The sequence below is a fragment of the Ischnura elegans genome, chromosome 6 (assembly GCF_921293095.1).
Source record: "Ischnura elegans chromosome 6, ioIscEleg1.1, whole genome shotgun sequence".
NCBI lineage: Eukaryota > Metazoa > Arthropoda > Insecta > Odonata > Coenagrionidae > Ischnura > Ischnura elegans.
Genome location: NC_060251.1, coordinates 5,768,911 through 5,787,987, shown reverse-complemented (window position 1 = coordinate 5,787,987; position 19,077 = coordinate 5,768,911). Strand labels below are relative to the sequence as shown.

At 39.4% G+C, this 19,077-nt stretch overlaps 1 protein-coding gene across 1 annotated transcript in view; it reads left to right on the top strand.

The window, feature by feature from the left end:
- LOC124160425 overlaps positions 1-19,077 on the top strand; it is a 262,640-nt gene that overhangs the window by 62,975 nt on the left and 180,588 nt on the right. Inside the window, exon 5 of the mRNA XM_046536282.1 lies at positions 10,821-11,041. Within this exon, the coding sequence (XP_046392238.1) occupies positions 10,821-11,041 (221 nt within the window). The remainder of the gene's footprint in view (positions 1-10,820; positions 11,042-19,077) is intronic.

Here is a 19,077-nt window from a genome sequence, read left to right as displayed (position 1 = left end):
CTGCTGTTAGAATTAAGCGTTTTGTTCTTGCGAAAATTCAACGCTGACACTCAAAATTGAGATGCCAAATTTATTCATTGGGGTACTTTTTATCGTCGGCCAATGATAATTTATGCTGAAATCAAATTTTAGCCGCTCATATAGATTCGTTTCATTTCCATAAGAAATTTTACAGGATGTACAAATATTATATTTTTTCGTTATTATATGTTTAAAGAAGCCGATTCGTTGACGAACCTGCTATATCCAGTGAAAATTTAACTAGTGATCATTATTATTATCGGTCCATAATCCTAAGATTGGTTTGGCACTGCTCTCCATTCCTCTGTCCTGTCTGCTAGTCTTTTCTTAGCGGCGTATCTCATCTCTTTTACATTCCGATGTAACTCATTCGGGGCCGTCCCTTGCCCTTCTTCCCTTCCACCTGCCCTTCTACGATTATCTCCATCAGGCCATCGTGCCTCAAAATATCGCCAACTAAGTTGTTCCGTCTTCTCCGTAAGGTTTTGGAAGACTTCTCATTTCTCCCACTCTCCTTTGCAGTTCCTCTTTACCAAATCGTTCGATCCATTTATCTTCATCATTAATCGGTTGCACCACATTTCGAATGCTGCCACTCGTGACTCCTCTGCTGCTGTCCACGCCCAAGCCTTGCTCCCGTAGAGACATTTGCTCCTATGTAGCATCTGATGAATTGTATTTAGTGTTATAAATAAATATTTACACAATTGCACCTTTGAAACAAAGTAGCTTGTTTTAGAATGATATTTTCACCGGCCTCACCTGTTACCCTGCATGCCCCGGGCTCGAGTCCCGTCTGCGTAAGTTACGCGTAGGAGAGACAGGTTTTAATTGTTGGAATCCTCGATGTGAAGGAAATGGCTAGCTATTTTCAGGGCATGTGGAAGTAAATAATGAAATATATTCTTAATATAAATATGTATTATTGAGCTACTACGATGTATTTTCATTCATCATCATCATCACTGGCCAACAAACAAACAAATTTGGTTAGACGCAGCTCTCCACTCATTGTCAGTTCTCCTATCAGCTAATGTCTTCACACCTACGTATTTCTTCTCTTTCACATCCTTCTTTACTTGTTCCATATCTTTTGTTCGAGGTCTTCCTTTTCAGTTCTTGCCTTCCACTTGTCCCTCGACGACTGTCTTCATCAGACCATCATGTCTTAAGATGAGGCCTATAAGGTTGTTCCGTCTTCTTGTTAAGGTTTGCATGAGGCTTCTCTCATACTCTTCTTAGGACTTCCTCGTTACTAACTCGGTCGATCCATTTGCTCCTCGTCATTCCATTGAAGCACCGCGTTCGAAGGCTTCTTCAAGGTATTTTCCAAAGCTGTGGGCGCCAAATAAGTGAAAAATAATTAATTTTTAGCACTTGGCTCCGTACCGTGTTGGACAAATCCATGGATCAGGCGTGGATTTTTCATTAGATATATATTGCGCTGTCTTTATTTACCTTTTCATTTTCGTTTTTTGAAAGGTCAGAGATGAAATGGATACTAATTCGGGGGTTCTCTTTTTTTTGCCCGTGCTTCTGCACAACAGTGCCATCTACAGTTTCGATAACCGTGATGAACGGTAAACAATAAATTACCTCAAGCTCTGCTCCGCTATTTTGAAAAATCAACGTCCACACACAACGTGATTTTTTAACGTGCTTCACAGCTGATTAACGACCTAATATTTCTTCTAATAACTGAATTTAGTATTTCGTTCGTCCAAAAATTCAACGCTGATAGTTGAAAGTGAGAAATTACGTGTCTTGGTCATCATTTTAAAATATTTTTCATCTTTTTTATTGACGGCTGATTCATGACTTTTGTTCTTGAAATTTTAGTCTCTGATGCATTTTTTCCATGCGCAGTGGGATTTACATTGAAAGAGGGACATATATGAAATTTATTACCCTTTAATTATTATATGATCAAAGAAGCCGAATTATCAGTGAAGCTTCTTCTATTTTTTTTTAACCTTTCATTCGTTATGGAACTTCTTTCATGTTTATTCGTGAGACGAAATTTTTAGAAAGCGCTCATAAGCTTTTTTAGAGCCCACGGGCAAAAAAACAAAGCATTCTTATAATGAAGTGGCTGTGCAATATAACTAGTTTTTAAAAATCCTTTCCAAATATTGAAATTTCTTTGTGTGCCTGTGACTACCTTGTCGCCAGACCTCCCTCATTTAAACTCGATGGATGGTTTTCAACAGTTTTCGTTAACCACATGGCGGATTTAGCGTCATCCGAGAACGAATATTGTTTCCGAAGATAATATATTACCTCATATCACCCTCATCTGTATATCTGGAGGAAATACATCAGATGCATGGACGAAGTTGATGTGGGATATGAGAAAGAACGAGATCATTACTTCAACCAATTTCAAAATCGATGATCAGAGAAGATGATATTTTATTTACATCCAGCCCCGTTAAACTATGCTTTCTTGTGCAGGCGGTGGAACGTTACTGGCGATTCAAATGTAATTTTCAACTTTTTACGTGACTATGTGAGTATTTTCTTCATCTCCCAGATTTATATGAAAATTATGTCTTGCAAATCAGTCTATTAATAAGCGAAATACTACATCTCATTCACAAGCATACGATCCTTTTTCGACTATTTTAGAATCTAGTATTTATGTGATGATGCAGCAGGACATTGAATGAAGCCGTTGATAAATATAATTCGAAACCAGGTGGGCTAATGTTGTATTGTCGGCTACGACTGCGAATTATTTCCAGCATGGCAATCCATCTATATTTCATGTCATTCGAAGCTCGCTTCTCCGCTTCAAAGAGCTTCGAGACTACTTTCCGTTCAACTGCTCTGCTTCCACCCCTGCCGCTTTCTGTTCTTCGCTTGTTTTGCGCGCCTTGTTAGAGAATGCTTCCTCAACCTAATTCCCCACCCACCTCTGTGCTTTCGTTTCCTTGTGCGCGCGCGCCCTGTCCAAATTACACGGCGCGTCGGAATAAATTAATATTCATGCATACGGGGAGGAAAGTTTATTATTGTTTGCGAGGAATAACTGATGGGGAGGCCTTGTAATAGAATGTGCCTCCGTAGACGTCATGTCGGCTTCAGTCAGAGAGAAGGAATGAGGAGAAAAGGTGAAGGGAGGAGGCATGGAGTTTTTTTATAACGGGGGTGGGGGGAATAATGTCAAAAAATGAAGCGGAAGAAACAAATGATCGATATTGCCTCGCGCTCTTTTTACCGCTTACCGAGACTCACAATCAGCTTCAGTTTTTTCGTGGGTCTGAAGGTTTTCCTTTCCCCTTTAACATAAGTCCTGATCTGACTGGTAGAGAGTGTTGATCCCCGTTTAAAACTAGTTTTCTTGGCACAGAAAGTTAGTCTATCTTCATTTTGGAGTTCGCCTTCGAGGCTGTTGAAAGGAAAATTTGTTACCGAATTTTACGTGGGCGTAGAGCCGTAGTGTTACCGATGAATCGTTCGTTAACTGTAGCGTAAACTTTGGCCTGAATCACGCGATACTTTACCCATGGCACTTTCCGTTTTTTCCATCAATTTGACCCCTGAGGACGGAACAACCTAACAGGCCAGCCTCTTGAGGCAAGATGAAGACAATCGTCGAGGGACAAGTAGATGGCAGGCATGAAAAAGGGAGACCTCCAACGAAATGTATGGAGCAGGTGAAGGAAGGATGATGAAGAGAAGATATACGCAGGCGCGATATGACTACCTGACAGGAGTATTGAGTGCTGCACCAAACTATTCTTAGGATGAATATTTCTCGGGTTCTCAGCCAGGTTAATGCTTTTATATAAGCCGACGTTTGGGGAGACGACTAGTCTCCCATCCTCAAGGCTGTGTTACTTTATGGAAGTCCACTTTCACACTGAACATAAAAAACATAAGGGTTGACCGTGAAGAATTTCAAAAGACCTACAGCCAATCGGACGACACCTGAGCCGTATTGTTGTCCTCGGTAAACGGTCTATCCGGTTCAGTGTGAAATTGGACTTCCATAAAGTAACAAAGCCTTGAGGATGGGAGACAAGTCGTCTCCCGAAACGTCGGCTTATATAAAAGCATTAACCTGGCTGAGAACCCGAGAAATATTCGTCAGAAGTATTCACCAGGAAAAATTTAAATCATTTATTATTCTTAGGATCGTAGGCCAGTGGTGACGACTTTTTCCAATTCCATGGGTACCATAGAGAATGTATGTTTTTTAGCAGTGAACCTATTCCGAAACCTTGAATTACACGAAACTTGGATTTGCATACATTGTCTTTGAAGTTGAAGTTGTTATTTTCTATGGTAAGTCTACCAAAAATTGAAACGGTTGGCTTTGATCATATGCGTGAAAAGAAAGGCCTATATGTACACTGTACCGTTGAAGCAGCCGGTATCAACATCATAGCAGGCCACTAACGTCACTATCCATATTTTCAATCCGATTCGTGGCAGGGTTTCCAGGTGATAATGAGCTATTTGTAGCACGCGCACCGCTACACATGACGCATATTTGGTCAGTGGTCGAGAGCAAGCTCTTCATGTCTCCCCCATTCAAAAAATTTCAACTTTGGACAAATATTTTGCTTTCGCAACGCATATGCTGTTTGGATGACGGAATAAAATTTATGAAAACAATAGGCGATCACAACACAAACATTACTGGGAGCAAACTTGAGTTCTCGAAGGCAAATAAGCAAGACTCAAACTATCAATGCACCAATGTTGACAATAAGTTATGAAAATATCTTTTAGCATGTTAGCGATTATGCGGTATCTCCATCATGCGAGCGCCAAGTTACACAGTGTTGTAAATAGAGTTAGGTCTTTCCATAGTATTTGTACTTCCGTCTTGTCCATGGTGTTACCGGATTACACTTGGATTACACTGCATTTTTCTTGTTTTTGGCTATGCACATGTGTTCTTCTATTCACTGAATAATTGTAACCATTTTCATTGATTGATTTTTACGCAACATTTTCAAACTCAGATGTAGAAATAGAATAGAATGGAAAATGAAATATATTACAAGTTTGTCCCTTAGGAACATATATGGTTATAAATGTAATAGAGTCAGACATATTACAAGAATAAATAGATTTATATTATACATCGATTTCACAGAATGCAACTAAATATATGACAGAGAAGAGCCAAAAATACATATGTATATATAATTTACAGCACGACAAACGTATGAACTCATAAATACATCTGATTTTATTGACTTTAGCATCAGCACAATAATCAGTTAACTTTAGCATTAACACAATAATCAGTTGAGGTTTAATATTCAATTTACATGTGGCAATATTTCATAATATTTCTTTTTGAATTGTCTTGCATTTTTAGATTTTTTTAAATCGCATGACAATGAATTCCATATTTCGCAGGAGGTGATATAGAAAGATCTAGCGTAAATGGATGTGTATGGTATGGAGAGTTCTTCCATATGGCGTGTCGGGCGTTTATTTGTTTTAGCATTATATTACATAGCAGATGTACAGGGTGGATATAAATTTTGAAACGAAATTTTAACCCTGGACAGCTGACGCCCGCGGGAACCAAATTTATTTATGATGTTTATATCGAAAACTTATTATTTTAAAACTACAGAAACTCTTCATCAAGAGGCCGCTGTAGGTATGCTCCGGACAACTCGTGACTTCGAATGCATCGCCTGCTGGAGATCGCGATGTATCCAAGGTATCCGACAATAGGGCAAACTCGCGGCCAATCGGAGCTCTTGACTCAAAGTTTCCGTTGTTTAGAAATGGCGCTTTTTCGACCTAAACATCATTTCTAATTTTGGTTTTTTCTAGCATTAGGTGTGAGTGAGGACTGAGAGACAAGGATGTGCATTGTCACCCGTAATTTTCAACGTTTACATTGAGAATGCCATTAATGAAATCAAAGAAAAGTCTTTGGGAGTGAATATCCATGGAGAAAAAATTAGCATGCTAAGATTTGCCGATGACATAGCCGTTATAGCAGAAACTGAGAAGGATTTGAAAAATACCTTGCTAATATGGGTAGGGTAATGGGTAAATATCAACTGAAAATAAGCACGAAGAAAAAAGTATGCAGCAGAAGAGAAGAAGTCAATACCAACATTAAAATAGGGAGGCAAAAAGTGATAGAGGTGGATGAATTCTGTTATTTGGGAATCAAGATAACTAGTGACGGGAGAAGCAAGAAATAAATCATCAGCAGAACAGCCCAGGCGAAGAGAGCATTCCACCAAAAGAAAGACCTGCTTACAGCGGGAAACTTAAATATGGAAGTAAAGAAACAATTTATAAGAACCTACATTGGGAGTATGCTCCTATACGGAAGTGAGGCACGGACAATGACAGAAGCGGAGAAAGCAAGGATAGAGGCCTTTGAAATGTGGTGAAACAGAAGAATAATGAAGATAATATGGATTGACCGAGTTAGTAACTAGGAAGTCCTAAGAAGGGTCGGAGAGAAGAGAAGCATCATGAAAACCTTAACAAGAAGACGGAACAACCTTATAGGCCACATCTTGAGACATGATGGCCTGATGAAGACAATCGTCGAGGGACAAGTGTAAGGCAAGAACGGAAAAGGAGGACCTCGAACAAAATATATGGAACAAATGATGAAGGATGTGAAAGAGAAGAAATACGTAGGTGTGAAAAGATTAGCTGATAGGAGAACTGAGTGGAGTGCTGCGTCAAACCGATTCTAGGATTGTTGACCAGTGATGTTGATGACTAGCATTAGCTATCCAGGGTTAAAATTTCGTGACAAAATTCTTCTCCACTCTGTGTGAGATCCGCTGTTCCCTCGACTGTCAGCGAATGTTCACGTGTTTCCCTGAAGTCGCTCTTGCTTTCACCACCAGGGGCCTCCGCTCGTTTCCCCCCCCCCCCACCCTTCCCCTCACTTCATTGTCCTCTCCCCAAGTAATTTCTCCCCCAAGCACCGTCTCTTCACCGTACACTCGAAAAGTAGCGAAAAAAGGAGTTAAAAAAAAGAAGCGAGGCTCACGGTGTACGAGGTTCGTGGCATCAAGGGGGGAATTAGTGAATCTATTACGCGCTCCGACGCCCTCAGGGGTGGCCAACCGACCAACCAGCGCTACCTTCCTACTCCTCGCTCCAGCTCTTCCAGCACACACGTAACAACGGTCCACGAATTCAGAGATCTTCCTGTAATCCTCTCGCAATGCCCTTCGATTATATTGTTCATTGTTATAAGGTTTTGTAAAATAAGCTAATGGTCACTGTCTTAAATTTCCACGAGGTCGATAATCAATATATGAAAGTGAATGTAGCCTATGAGTCACTTGGTGAAAATATGAATAACAAATGGTAATTTTTATACTTTAATATACATAACTCTACTACCCACCATGGTGTCAACACTCTATATCATTTTCAAGGCCGACAAGGTTTTCATATAATGTGGAAACCATGGTCGGTAGTGGATATGGGACTTGCCATTTGTTGTTTATATTTCACCATGGATATATCGCATATCCAACACGTCAAGCCTGTAACGATTGCATCCGATAGTTAAAAACTTAGTTTTTCTCTACTTATAAGTAAAAAAACAAATAGCCGCAAAAAGGTTCCACCATTCTATTATGCGTTTAATGTTAAAAATAGAAAAAAGATATAAATCTATCAAGGAGGAGAGAAAGAAATAAATATTAAAAGTATTTTAGATGCTTTTTTTGCATGACGCAATTCATTACATAATGAAATTAAGTACAAAATTTGGTATATTCCACAAAAAATCGTTGGTAGTTCTTTTAACGTGAAATAGGTTCAAAATTTGACACATTACATATTGATAATTTGCGGGGAGATGAAAATGAATAGAGCAAATTATTTGAGAGTGGTCATACCAAGTTTTATCTTCAAATCTAAAAAAAGACAAGACGTCATGCAGACTATGCGTTTTTCGATTGCAGCCCTCTCTGTGCACTGTATCCTTTCTTGAACTTCCTGAAAGTACCTAAGTACCTACTTCATGAGCACGAGGAGACTTGATCTCCTTTCCGTTCACCGCACTGTGAAGTTCCGGCTACGAGTCCAAACCACCGGAAGGCAGTCACACCTTACTAGGGCTCACCTAGTGACTAACTCATGAATACTCATGTTTTAGAGATTGCATTTCAAGTCGGGTAACTTCCACGCCTAGTAGACCGTTGACTTCCCTGAGGAGAACGCTTTGAGGGCAAGCAGAGTTCCTTCAAACTCTCCTCTGCTCTGCTTAGGTGTGTTGAGAGCTGGATTTTGTCGCTCGCTCTGCATCCTATACGTGCTCCATTTCTCCTCATAATTCCTCAATTATTAATCCTTTCTCCTGTTAAATGGCTAAATTAGTTTCTTAAGTGACACACCTCTTGACACTTCGATAGGTGAAAACAATAACGAGACGTCTCAACCCATTATAACCCAGTGTTGTTTCTCAGCAACATCAGATTTGAAGAATCTTCCTTTAAAATACGTGTGAATTTTCGGGTATATTAAAGACAGATGTAAACTTGTCTTCATTTTATGCTGCGAAAAATAAATGGCCTATTTCTTCCTACCAAGAGTAATGCCATTGAGGTTAAAATGTGCACATTTTTTGGATGTAAAATATTCAAGTTTTATTTTCCCAATAAACGACGATGGGCTAGGAAGGAAACGTTTTAAAAAATTTTCATACCTTTTCCATAACTATCTATAACTCAGAACCTCTATAACATATTATCCTTAAGTCTTGTATATGCGCCCGTTACTGTTGTAGAGGAATGAATTTAATTTAAACTGGTGATAATTGGTCTAATTAAGTAGTTATCATATTTCCGATTGCTTCTCATGTTACTTTCTCGTTAAATTCATCACTTTTTTCGCTTTGTGGCAGCAAGGGTGTAGCTCTATCCGTTCGAGATTTCTCTGCGGAATACTTTGCATTCTTCATGCCGTGCATTTATTCCGATAATTCCCTTCGTTACCTCGAATTATGAAGCCGAAATTCATTTTGTGCCTGTAGCCTACTTGGTTTAACCTGTGGTCGTTTCAAATAGGCTATGGCTGCGTTATAATGCAATTGTTTTTGCTAGCGTAATGGAATTACCTCTCGGCATTAGTTTGGGAACGTTAGCCACCAGGTAATTACGATGATATGAAAGGTCTGTCCATGGTTTCCTAAATATTTATAACTCGGAGCCGTTAAACTTTTTGGTTGCTTTGATGTGTCTCGGATCCATTTTGTATTGATGACGCTCGCATGGCGGATTAGCGTGCATAGTGGAGTGTAATGCAAGCCCTATTACTGCTCTCGAATAGCAAAATGTGGCGTAATTGAACCAGCTATTGCGTTTTTTCGTGGATTTTTTTGTGGAGTGATAGTGTCGCCTTAACTGGGATATAGCAGTGGGAAAAATAAATACAGAACGAACCGTCATTAAATTCACACTATGGCGTCGCAAAAAATTTCCGCCACAGTCATTAATATTGTCGTGGATTAATATGAAATGGAATAGAATATTTTTACCTGCAGCAGAAAAAAGGTTTAAGAGCCCCTTGATCACCCTTTTCTTTCTCAGTCTTGGTCGTGTTGAACACTTTTTTTGTATCAAATCTTGCTATCGTAATGTGTTGAATAAATAAACCATGAGAAAATATTGTTCCACTTTAAAGGCTGTCAAAGTCCATGGGCCTTCTAATAAAACTGCTGCTGCTGAGGCTATCATTCGTTAATAATGTTAAGGTAATATCCTAGAAACATTTTAATGAGGAAACATCCCAAAACATTCTGATGGTGCCATACATATTTCCTATTAAGTGTCGCGGAGGTGGACCACGAAGAAAGGGTTTTAGTCCGTGGACAATCATTTCCGCACTGTAGTATTCTTGATCATTCGTTCGGTGTGATGACTCATTATTTTCCACTACTTGTTTTTCGTTATACTCCATCGTATGAAATTCCCTATGTAAGATTTATTCTCCCCTTTTCTCATCATCATTATTCTGGTAGCTCTCTGATGTTCGCTTTCAGTCCTGAATAGCTGCAAGAGTCGTGTGATTATTTTAACCGATTTTCTTTTTACCATACTATATTATTGAACAATACATATTTAAACGTAGCCTTAATCTACTTTTCCTGTGATTTCTCTTGTAATATGCCTTAAGTTCTTAGACGAGCTATTGGATTAGGGCAACATCTAAATTAATCTGTCGTCTGAATCAAATATTGAGGGCTATACCAACTTTACTATAAGTTATTATCATCATCAGACCCCCTTTTTGATGTGTTACAATTCATTTCGGTTCATGGTACCCATACCTCCATTGAATTAAGGACTTGTGAGAAATTACTTCGCAAAAGAACTCGTGGAGTCCTTTCGATTGATAACTAGATAGAATGGGACCAGGTAGGGTACAAATCTATTCATCATCATGTTGACATAACTCTTAGTATTAATATTCAAATGATCCAGCTGCCTAAAATATTATTACCATTATTAATACTTATTGATATTCCTCCATGAGGTATACACCACAAATATAACCCAGGAAGGGTAAAACATAGAATAAAAGATAAAATAGGAAAAGAGACTTACGCGAATTTAAACTTTCGGTGGCCCTACCTCCTTCCTCAGAGTCAAAAACAACAATCAAGACTATTGAGAAAGATACTTTTATGCTGTGCCTTACCCAACCCAACATTTGTGGTAATTACAATTATTAATATTTATATCAAGCGAATATAATTCAGTAGGTATGTGTGCATTTTTACTTGTAATGCTTCAAGCAATGGATTGTGAACAGTTCACCCTTTTTCCTTGCAGAGGGCGGGGGAGCTTCCGGGACTTCGAAGAAGAAGACGACCTTCTCTCGTCTGCTTCGCGGTCTGAGGACGCACCGAAAGGACAAGGCGAACAGTTCGTCGCAGGGGCAGCAGGGGCCAGGGGGTGCCGCGCCCCCCTCCGCCGCCTCCGTCTCCCCTCGACACGCCATCCAACAGCCGGGGGCGCAGAGGCCAAACATCGTTCCAGCCACGCTCCTCAGGGTGAGTTTCTTTTTCTTACTACTACGAGATACTTCTTCTTTTCTGTCGCAGTTTCTTCAGAGGACGCATTGGATTGCTCAAGTTCGTCGCTTGCACGACACGCATTCACATGACAACCTCAACTACAAGAGCAGTTTTCAAATCCCCTCGACATTGCCATACATATATTATTAATTTTTTTCTTCTTATCTTGACCCCGTTTAATTCATGGGAAAATAGTTCTCGGAGTATAGGTCAAATGCATGTGATGCAAAAAAGTTAAAGTCAACGTTTCAGTTTATTTTAAACTATCATGAGGGCTTAGCTTTGCACATATTTGTTGAAAAATAGTTTAAAACAAACTGAAACGTTGGCTTAAACTATTTTGCATCACATACATTGACCTATACTCCGAGAACTATTTTACCATACACATATTGTTAAATTAACCTCTATAAAGCGAATATTATCGTCCAAACCATCTCAATGGAAAGGACTTTTTCCCAATTCAGAACCTTTAAATCAAGTTATTTTGAGAAGTCAGCCTTGATGATGCGACGCTACAATAGAATGAGTAATAGGAAGTTAATGACTCCATTAACCAACGATAGCACAACTGATAGCAAAATAAGCTTGATAACACGCCCCTAATTCAAAAGAGCGCCTCGACAACAAGACTTTCCCTGATCCCCGTGAGACTTTTCTAATCGAAATTCTACTAAAAATATTAAATAGGAAAACGAAAATTGGTTTCGCGAGGCAGAATTTTCCGTCGATTAAAATTAAAAAGATTATAATGATCAATTTTTATTTTAAAAACTTTTTTATCACGAACTAAAACAAGTTTAAGTAAATTTTTGTTCAGCCGGATTTTCTATGAACTTTGATGTAAACAAATTTGTTGTCATGACTCTATCGTTCTCGCTCCTTTAAATAATCGCAACGCCACCATCGAGTTTTGGTAGCCATATTTGAACTAATCTCCATATTATTTTTAAATTCTGAATAACAATCGAAATGCAGTTAAAATCTTAATTAAAGTGTTAGAATATTGTTTCGCCATCTGTTCTGAGTTATCCTGGAAATTTCAGTTTGATAGCTACTCGGAAATTGGGTTAAAATTGAGTTTCAAGATTTGTCCCGGACAAGATGACAAACAACTTTATGAAAACGCTATATGAAATCCGAGGAACAACATCCATAATGGAGCGTTTAAAACGAGCTAAATTAATTACTTCATCGTTTCTCTTATTTTATCCGCCATTTCGTATCCTCTTGCTCTCCAATCCGAAATTATACTTTTCCAAGCAGTTTTTCAATTACTTCATCCTCAATTATGGAATGATAGCTGAAACTACCTTTTAGATTTTAATTGTAAGTGAATATTTCTTTCCTTCAAATGATATGTTTAGAAAGTTTTTGCCTGCTTGATCCGCTTATGGACACAATAAACGAAATCACGTGGCTACATTAACATCTCTGCATCAATTGCTTAAACACTTGAAGAATTAGATCAAATGGAATGTGAAGGCAATTAGTGATTTCGTGGAGGATTTCTCTATATTGTTTGTGTTTATCTTGAGTCTTGCACTTAGGCTGTACCGAGCAGTACCGGTACACTTCAAGATGGCGTCTTATCAATCGCAATTTTGCCTCATAATTCTTGTTCTCTTCCCATCGGATTATGGTCGCAAGTTTTATGACTGAAAAATTGCTGAAAACATAAAGCACGACCTCTTGCAAACATTTCGTCGTAAACGTACTTTTGATCATGTTTCCGATTGTCATTTCGCCGTCAACTCATAAAACCGAATACTTCCTCCGCGTCGCCGCTATGAAAAGACTAGTTCGAGTTGCGCTTCGGGACGAGTTGACGTTTATGACTACATCGTAATGGATATTTCGCCCACGACGAGCCTTCACGTAGAATTTTTGCTGAGGAGTACGAAAAAGCCTATCTTTGCTTCCGAGGTACTTGCTGTATTTAATTCCCACCGTTCTCATAAATAACAGACTGGGCGCCGTAGAAATAATTATTAGCGTAAATTCTCTTTGCGAAGGATTTCGTTTTTCCCGAATTAAAAGTGGACGTTTGTGTTATAAATATTTTCTCCCGTACATGAAACTCTCTTTTGCTTGTAATAATGCGTCGTCATTTATTATTATGTGTCGTCATCTTAAGGTTCTTTTAATCATGAGTCTTATATATGGCGAAATCTCTCAGGCATTCATAAGCTGTGATAGTTAATATAGCACTTTAGTTGGAGCTAAATATATTCTCTTTAAATGGAGACTCATGATGTCTTGCAAATGCATTTTTAATAATCTGCAGTGAAACTTTTTTGACAAAGTTAATTCAAGCACAATTAACCTTTCTGGCACTCATTCTAATTTTTCCCTTTCTACCAAGCGATCACAACTGCCCCCCGGCTGCTGTAGTTTTCCTTTATCCAAGGGGCGTATTATTTCGAAAATTATTTTAATGTAATGAAGTAGATGAAAATCGAATTAAACCAAAATATTCCAGTAGTTAGGGGGTTGCGACATTTTGGCAACGCAGACGATTAGCCATCAAGAAGCAGTGAAAATTTAGATAGGAGATCGTGATGCATGGCTAAAACTGTGAGTATAGAGGAAAGGCGATTATTCATCCTTCATATTAGGCTGTCAGCTCAATGCATCTGCAATGTGGGACGCGAGCCAACCACTAGCGGAACTTTATTAACCCAATTTTTACTAACTTTATTAACGGAATTATATTAAAGCGGAACCATAGGTGTAAATTCCGTTTTAAATACTGGGTTCACATAGAATAAATTAATGCTTATGTCAAGGACGTATAAGAAGCCGCAGTCCGTCCCATAGAAGCCTTTAGTTTTTTCAAATTTATGTTTTCAAAAATGTCCGCGGCGTGGCGATGATTGCTTAGTCATCCATTTATTCTCAGTGGAATATTTTCAAGCGCGGGGGATAGATTTTCAATTAAATTAATTTTGCATTAGTTGCAAATATAATTTTTGGTTAATATCGCTGATTATAGTTTGCGTCCCCGTGAAATTCGTATCACTTCACCGTCGCCTTCATGAGTTGGTAAGCACCTTCTTCAACCCCCATATTCCTTGTTCGCGTTGCTTGATGAAAACCGCATAACTTTGGTCTTTTTGAGTTAAATTGAATAAAGGGAGGAATTGAAAGGGAGGCAAACGAATAGACTTTATATGGGAGGGAAAGTTTGCGTTGTGTGGTGAGGATGAGGCTAACCGTTTTCAGCTGAGGGTGGTGTAAAATTTATGGGCCCTGAAAACGGCTTCAGTTGATCGAAAATAGGTTCAGGGGTGCATATACGGGAATTTTCGCCGCATTTGGCTGCGATCATAAATTTGACGTTATATGGTGTACCAAATCATAGGATAGATGCGTTTACCTAGGAGGAAAGGGATATAACTTTGAGTATGACTCAGAAACATGGTTGTTTTTTAAGTTAGCAGACGGCCGGAGTGCTTTCTTGGGGTTTTGGCTAAGGAATGTTGCGTCACTGAAGAAGATATATTTGGTCAAGTTCGGAAGAAAGCTCGTAGATGCCGACTTATAAGCGAGAAGAGTCTTATTTAGTTTACCTCAGATAGGAAAAGAAGATTTTGTTCACATAGGGTTTAGAAAAATTCAATTTTTCTCTACATTTGAAGATGTATCGTAAGATTTACCCATGTACCCATCAGGGTAAGCTTGGCTCACTTGGCTTGAATATATTTAATGTCTAGAAAGAAATAAAATATATTCAAACTGTTTTTCAGTCAACATATTGCCATAGTGAATACTATTACATTAGGTAGCAGAACTACCTAGATATTCCTACAGTTTTCAAGGTTCCAGAGTATGGAAAGAGTTTGGAAGAGTAAGGAGAGGGGCAAACTTCCTTCTTTGGATAACATTGACCCATCAGTAAAATCAAGTATCATAACCATGAAATTTTATGAGTGGGGCATCATTGGACCAACTTAAACAAAATAATCATATGGGAATTTGTGTATAAACTCTGCGTATGTAATTCTAATAATACACTCACAACCCCAAAGAAAATTATTTGGAAAATATTTAATACCGCATCGATCCAAATTTACTTAGTTAAACATACCTTTTATACGTAAAAATAGTGAAGTGTGCCAAAGTATCTTCCTAATACGGTATCTTCAAGAGAGCCAATAATAAAACAGAATACTTTTGGTGGAAATTTTCAAAATCCCTTAACATATTTTTATTAGAGCAGCAGCAATTTCGCCATTGGAAATTGCTCTTTGGCCGGGCGGTAATCCTACGCCTTACTAGGGTGCCCACCGAACTTAGAAACTCGGAAAAATTAGTCTAATTAAAGAACTCGGAGATATATTAGGGAAATCGGGGAGTGCTCTGAAATATAAGCTTTGGAAGCTTATTGATTATACTGTAAAGACTACTTTTTAATGCACGCAGGTACTTTCATATCGACTGCGGTGGTCGCTGAAGAATATTCAGGAATGGGCTTTAACTTGCAGGAAGAGAATCAATGCTCATGTGAACTGCGGGCATCGAAGGAGTTGGAAAAAATTCCATAGTGTCGTTTATCGACGAAGCAAGTTGAAGTTAGGAAGAATAAAACTCATTAGTAATTCACGTTGAAAGGATGGTATACACGTTGCTTTTTTACCGTTGCTGCTTGCCGTTTGATGGCATCCAAATACTGATAATGTCACAAGGACACGGCTATTTGTGGTAAATATATAAGGTAGCCGGTAACTTACGATATTGTAATAACTTGGTACGATAAGACTGAAAAAATGCTTCTCACGGCATTAGGCGTCTCATTTAAACATTTAAAATCATTTGTGATCAGAGTATTGGAAATATTTTCAATTTCCAAGACTGCTGAAGTACTCTGAATTTACGTTTGAGTTTTCATTGGCGTATTTATCGCGAGGGCCGGTGTAATTCTGCTTCGTCGTGGGTGGAACAAAATTGCGGTTGGGGGAAATCTCACGCCCTAAGCACGGAGGGACACTCTTCCTCCAGTATCTCTCTAATGCGAGAATTTTCTGTCAGGATATTTGCTTAATTGGCATTCTTCACTTATTCACGCACATAAAGCTCATACTCTGAAACTAGCAGACAATCTGAGTGCTCGACGTCATTACTGGGTCTCTGCGGTTTTTATCTCGGGCATTTAATGTTTTTTGCTGAAGTTAATGAATTAACCAATTGCTAATTTAAATTAAAAGAAATAAGCGAAAGGGTTGCCAAGGGTCGAGAGTTGTTGATTAGTTACAGGATAAGATGATTCAGTCAAAGATACAACAACGGCGTGCATAATTTGAGATTAATAAGATCATTATTTACACTAATACTGTTATTTATGGTGCAGAAAAAGAATTCATTCCAATATTTTAATTCATTTTCATGTTGAAAACGTTCAAGGTACGTATATTATTTTGGGGAAGGTAGTAGGTAGGGTATTATTTTTAAAGATGAAGATAGTGTGATAATGCTTATGTTTTCTTTCGTCCCTCATCTGTAAATGTGTGAGCTTAAGTTTAATACAATGTTTCAGCAGTTTGCAAAGAATCATCTAACTGGAGTTACTTGCATGTTTAAATGATTTTCTATCACCACAAGATGTCACAGCATCACAATGACCTAGCGAATATTCCTGTAGTTTATTATATCTGCTTCATAAGCAATAATTAGCCATAAAGTCTTATGTCCAAAACTGGGGATTGCCCTGAAAAACAAATGAATATCCCTGGATAAACTGGTAACCTTTGAGATTTCTTTAACTTTTTACGTAGTAATGGATATGGGAGAGAAGCAGAATGAAGAAAAACCTGCTCCTAGTTGAGCTTATAGGACATCTATTGAGACATAACATAAATCTGGTAATTAAGGGACAAGTCAAAGGAAAGAGAACTAGGGGAAGGCCTCTTTTACAGTTTTACGCGATAGGTATTTAATTAATTTTGATGCAAGACTTACGGCGAGATGAAGAGGAAGGCAAATTGAGGTGAGGAATGGCGAGTTGCTCCTAAGAAACCAGTAGGTGAAAAACTAAATAGGAAGATTTATTGAACCCTGTCTCTCAAGCCTAACTTCACATTTGTACGGCATGAGGAGTCGCTAACTCGCCCCATCTAGGAAACTCTATGATCAGCGACCAACCTTTGCTGTGCTCGCTTCATCTCCTGAGAGCATCGGCGTCCTGCGCGCGGGAACTTTTTCCTCTCTCTCGAGTATATTATCTCTCTGCCTTCTTTTTCCTCTGGGGTCTGCCAAAGAGGAAGACTTGGTTCGCGTGAGCAAGCAAGCATTACAGCACAGAGAGTGTGTCGTCCCCCTCGGTGTGTTGTAATCCCCCCCCTTGCCCAATCCTGAATGAGCGTCCGAAATGAAGCTCTCCGCGAAATTCGTCGTGGGGGGATGAAAAATGAAAAGTGTGTCGAGTTGAAAGAGGGGCGAAACGGGGGAAGTTTTCTCTTTATGCTTTCGCCTGGGACACGGTGAAGTTGAATGAAGGGAGGACTTTGGTGGAAGAAGCGGTGAGGAGGGAGTCGTCGGCGAGGTGGAAGAGAAGGAAAGAGCGTATGACGCACAGGAATATTGTATCCCTCGCGACTGCTTAGGTACGAACGTCCAATAGTTGCGCAACAATTTCTTTTCCACCAAATTCAAAAATTGCTGTTTTATGACTGCGTAGGTTTCTGCGGTGTCGAGGTTCCAAAATCACCACTCTTCCGGTACTACCGCGTCTGGTTGTTTGTTAATGACAACAGTTTCGCTAGCACTGCTGCTAGCGTCTTCAGGTCGAAGATGCCGGTCCACGGATTTTGTCCTCCTTATATAGGGGCTCATTCCCGCCAGTTGTGGCGGATTTGACGAAGAATTAATTTTGACGAAGTCAGGATAATGGTAAAAGAAGGCAAATATTATCCCAGACTTATCCGAGAAGCAATTAAAATAGCCCGGACGGACACTTTTAATGGGGACGATGGCTACCACTTGAATGCCAATTGGAGGAGGCTGGTTATTGGTGGAGGCTATTGGTCAAAAGGACCAATGAGAGAGCAGCAGCCACAACTGGCGGGAATGAGTCCATATATAAGGAGGACAAAAATTGTGGACCGGCATCTTCGATCTGAAGACGCTAGCAGCAGTGCTGGCGAAACTGTTGTCATCATCAAACAACCAGACGCGGTAGCAGCGGAAGAATGGAGATTTGGGAATTGATTTTTTAATTATTATCTATTTTTCCTGCATTTTGGTGCCTGAAAGAGTTGGGGAGGAAAGAACATTATTGAGGAATGTACTTAAGAGAGAGGGGAATTGGATCGGGCATATTTTTAGAGGTAGGGGGATTTCAAACACAGCAGTTGAGGGAACAGTGGAAGGGGGAATAGAAGAGGAAGAACAAGGCGGAAGATGACAGATGCAGTGAGGTTAGGAAGATGTTATAGGGAAACTATAGGGGGAGGCCTTGGACAGAGTGAAGTGGAGGCGACTTCGATGTTTGGGACCTGACAGTGAAGGGCATAACTGAACGGTCTAGCGAAAGACATTTGTTCGAATCGCGGTGGTGACTTCTGTTGTAATCTTGTATCGTTCGCGGGAAAAGTGTGAACAGAGCGAAGGCCCGCCAAATACATTTTTTCCCAGTGAGACACAAGTTAGCAAAAATCCCTCGCTCCTGGAGATCGGCTTATCAGGATAGGTGAATAGGAGCAGACACTTTGGCTTGCGTGTCAAAAGAAAAATGTTTCCCGACCAAGATGTTGGTCGCAAGCGAAATCGTCACATAATGTTTTCAGCTGGAGCAAAAAGAAGTTTGTGGCGGGTTTTCAGTCGAATTTGGTCACCTGGGTGGAGTTGAACGAAGGAAACTATTTGTGAAATCGATGAGGAAGAAGTGATTTGTTCGGTATATGTTAAGGAAATGTGAGGAGCGGTGACCACATTTTCTCTTCCTCATCCCCTCGGTACCTTTGCTCCTCTTTTAATATTTTCTCTTGATCTTCCTGTACTTAGCCTGCGTGTTT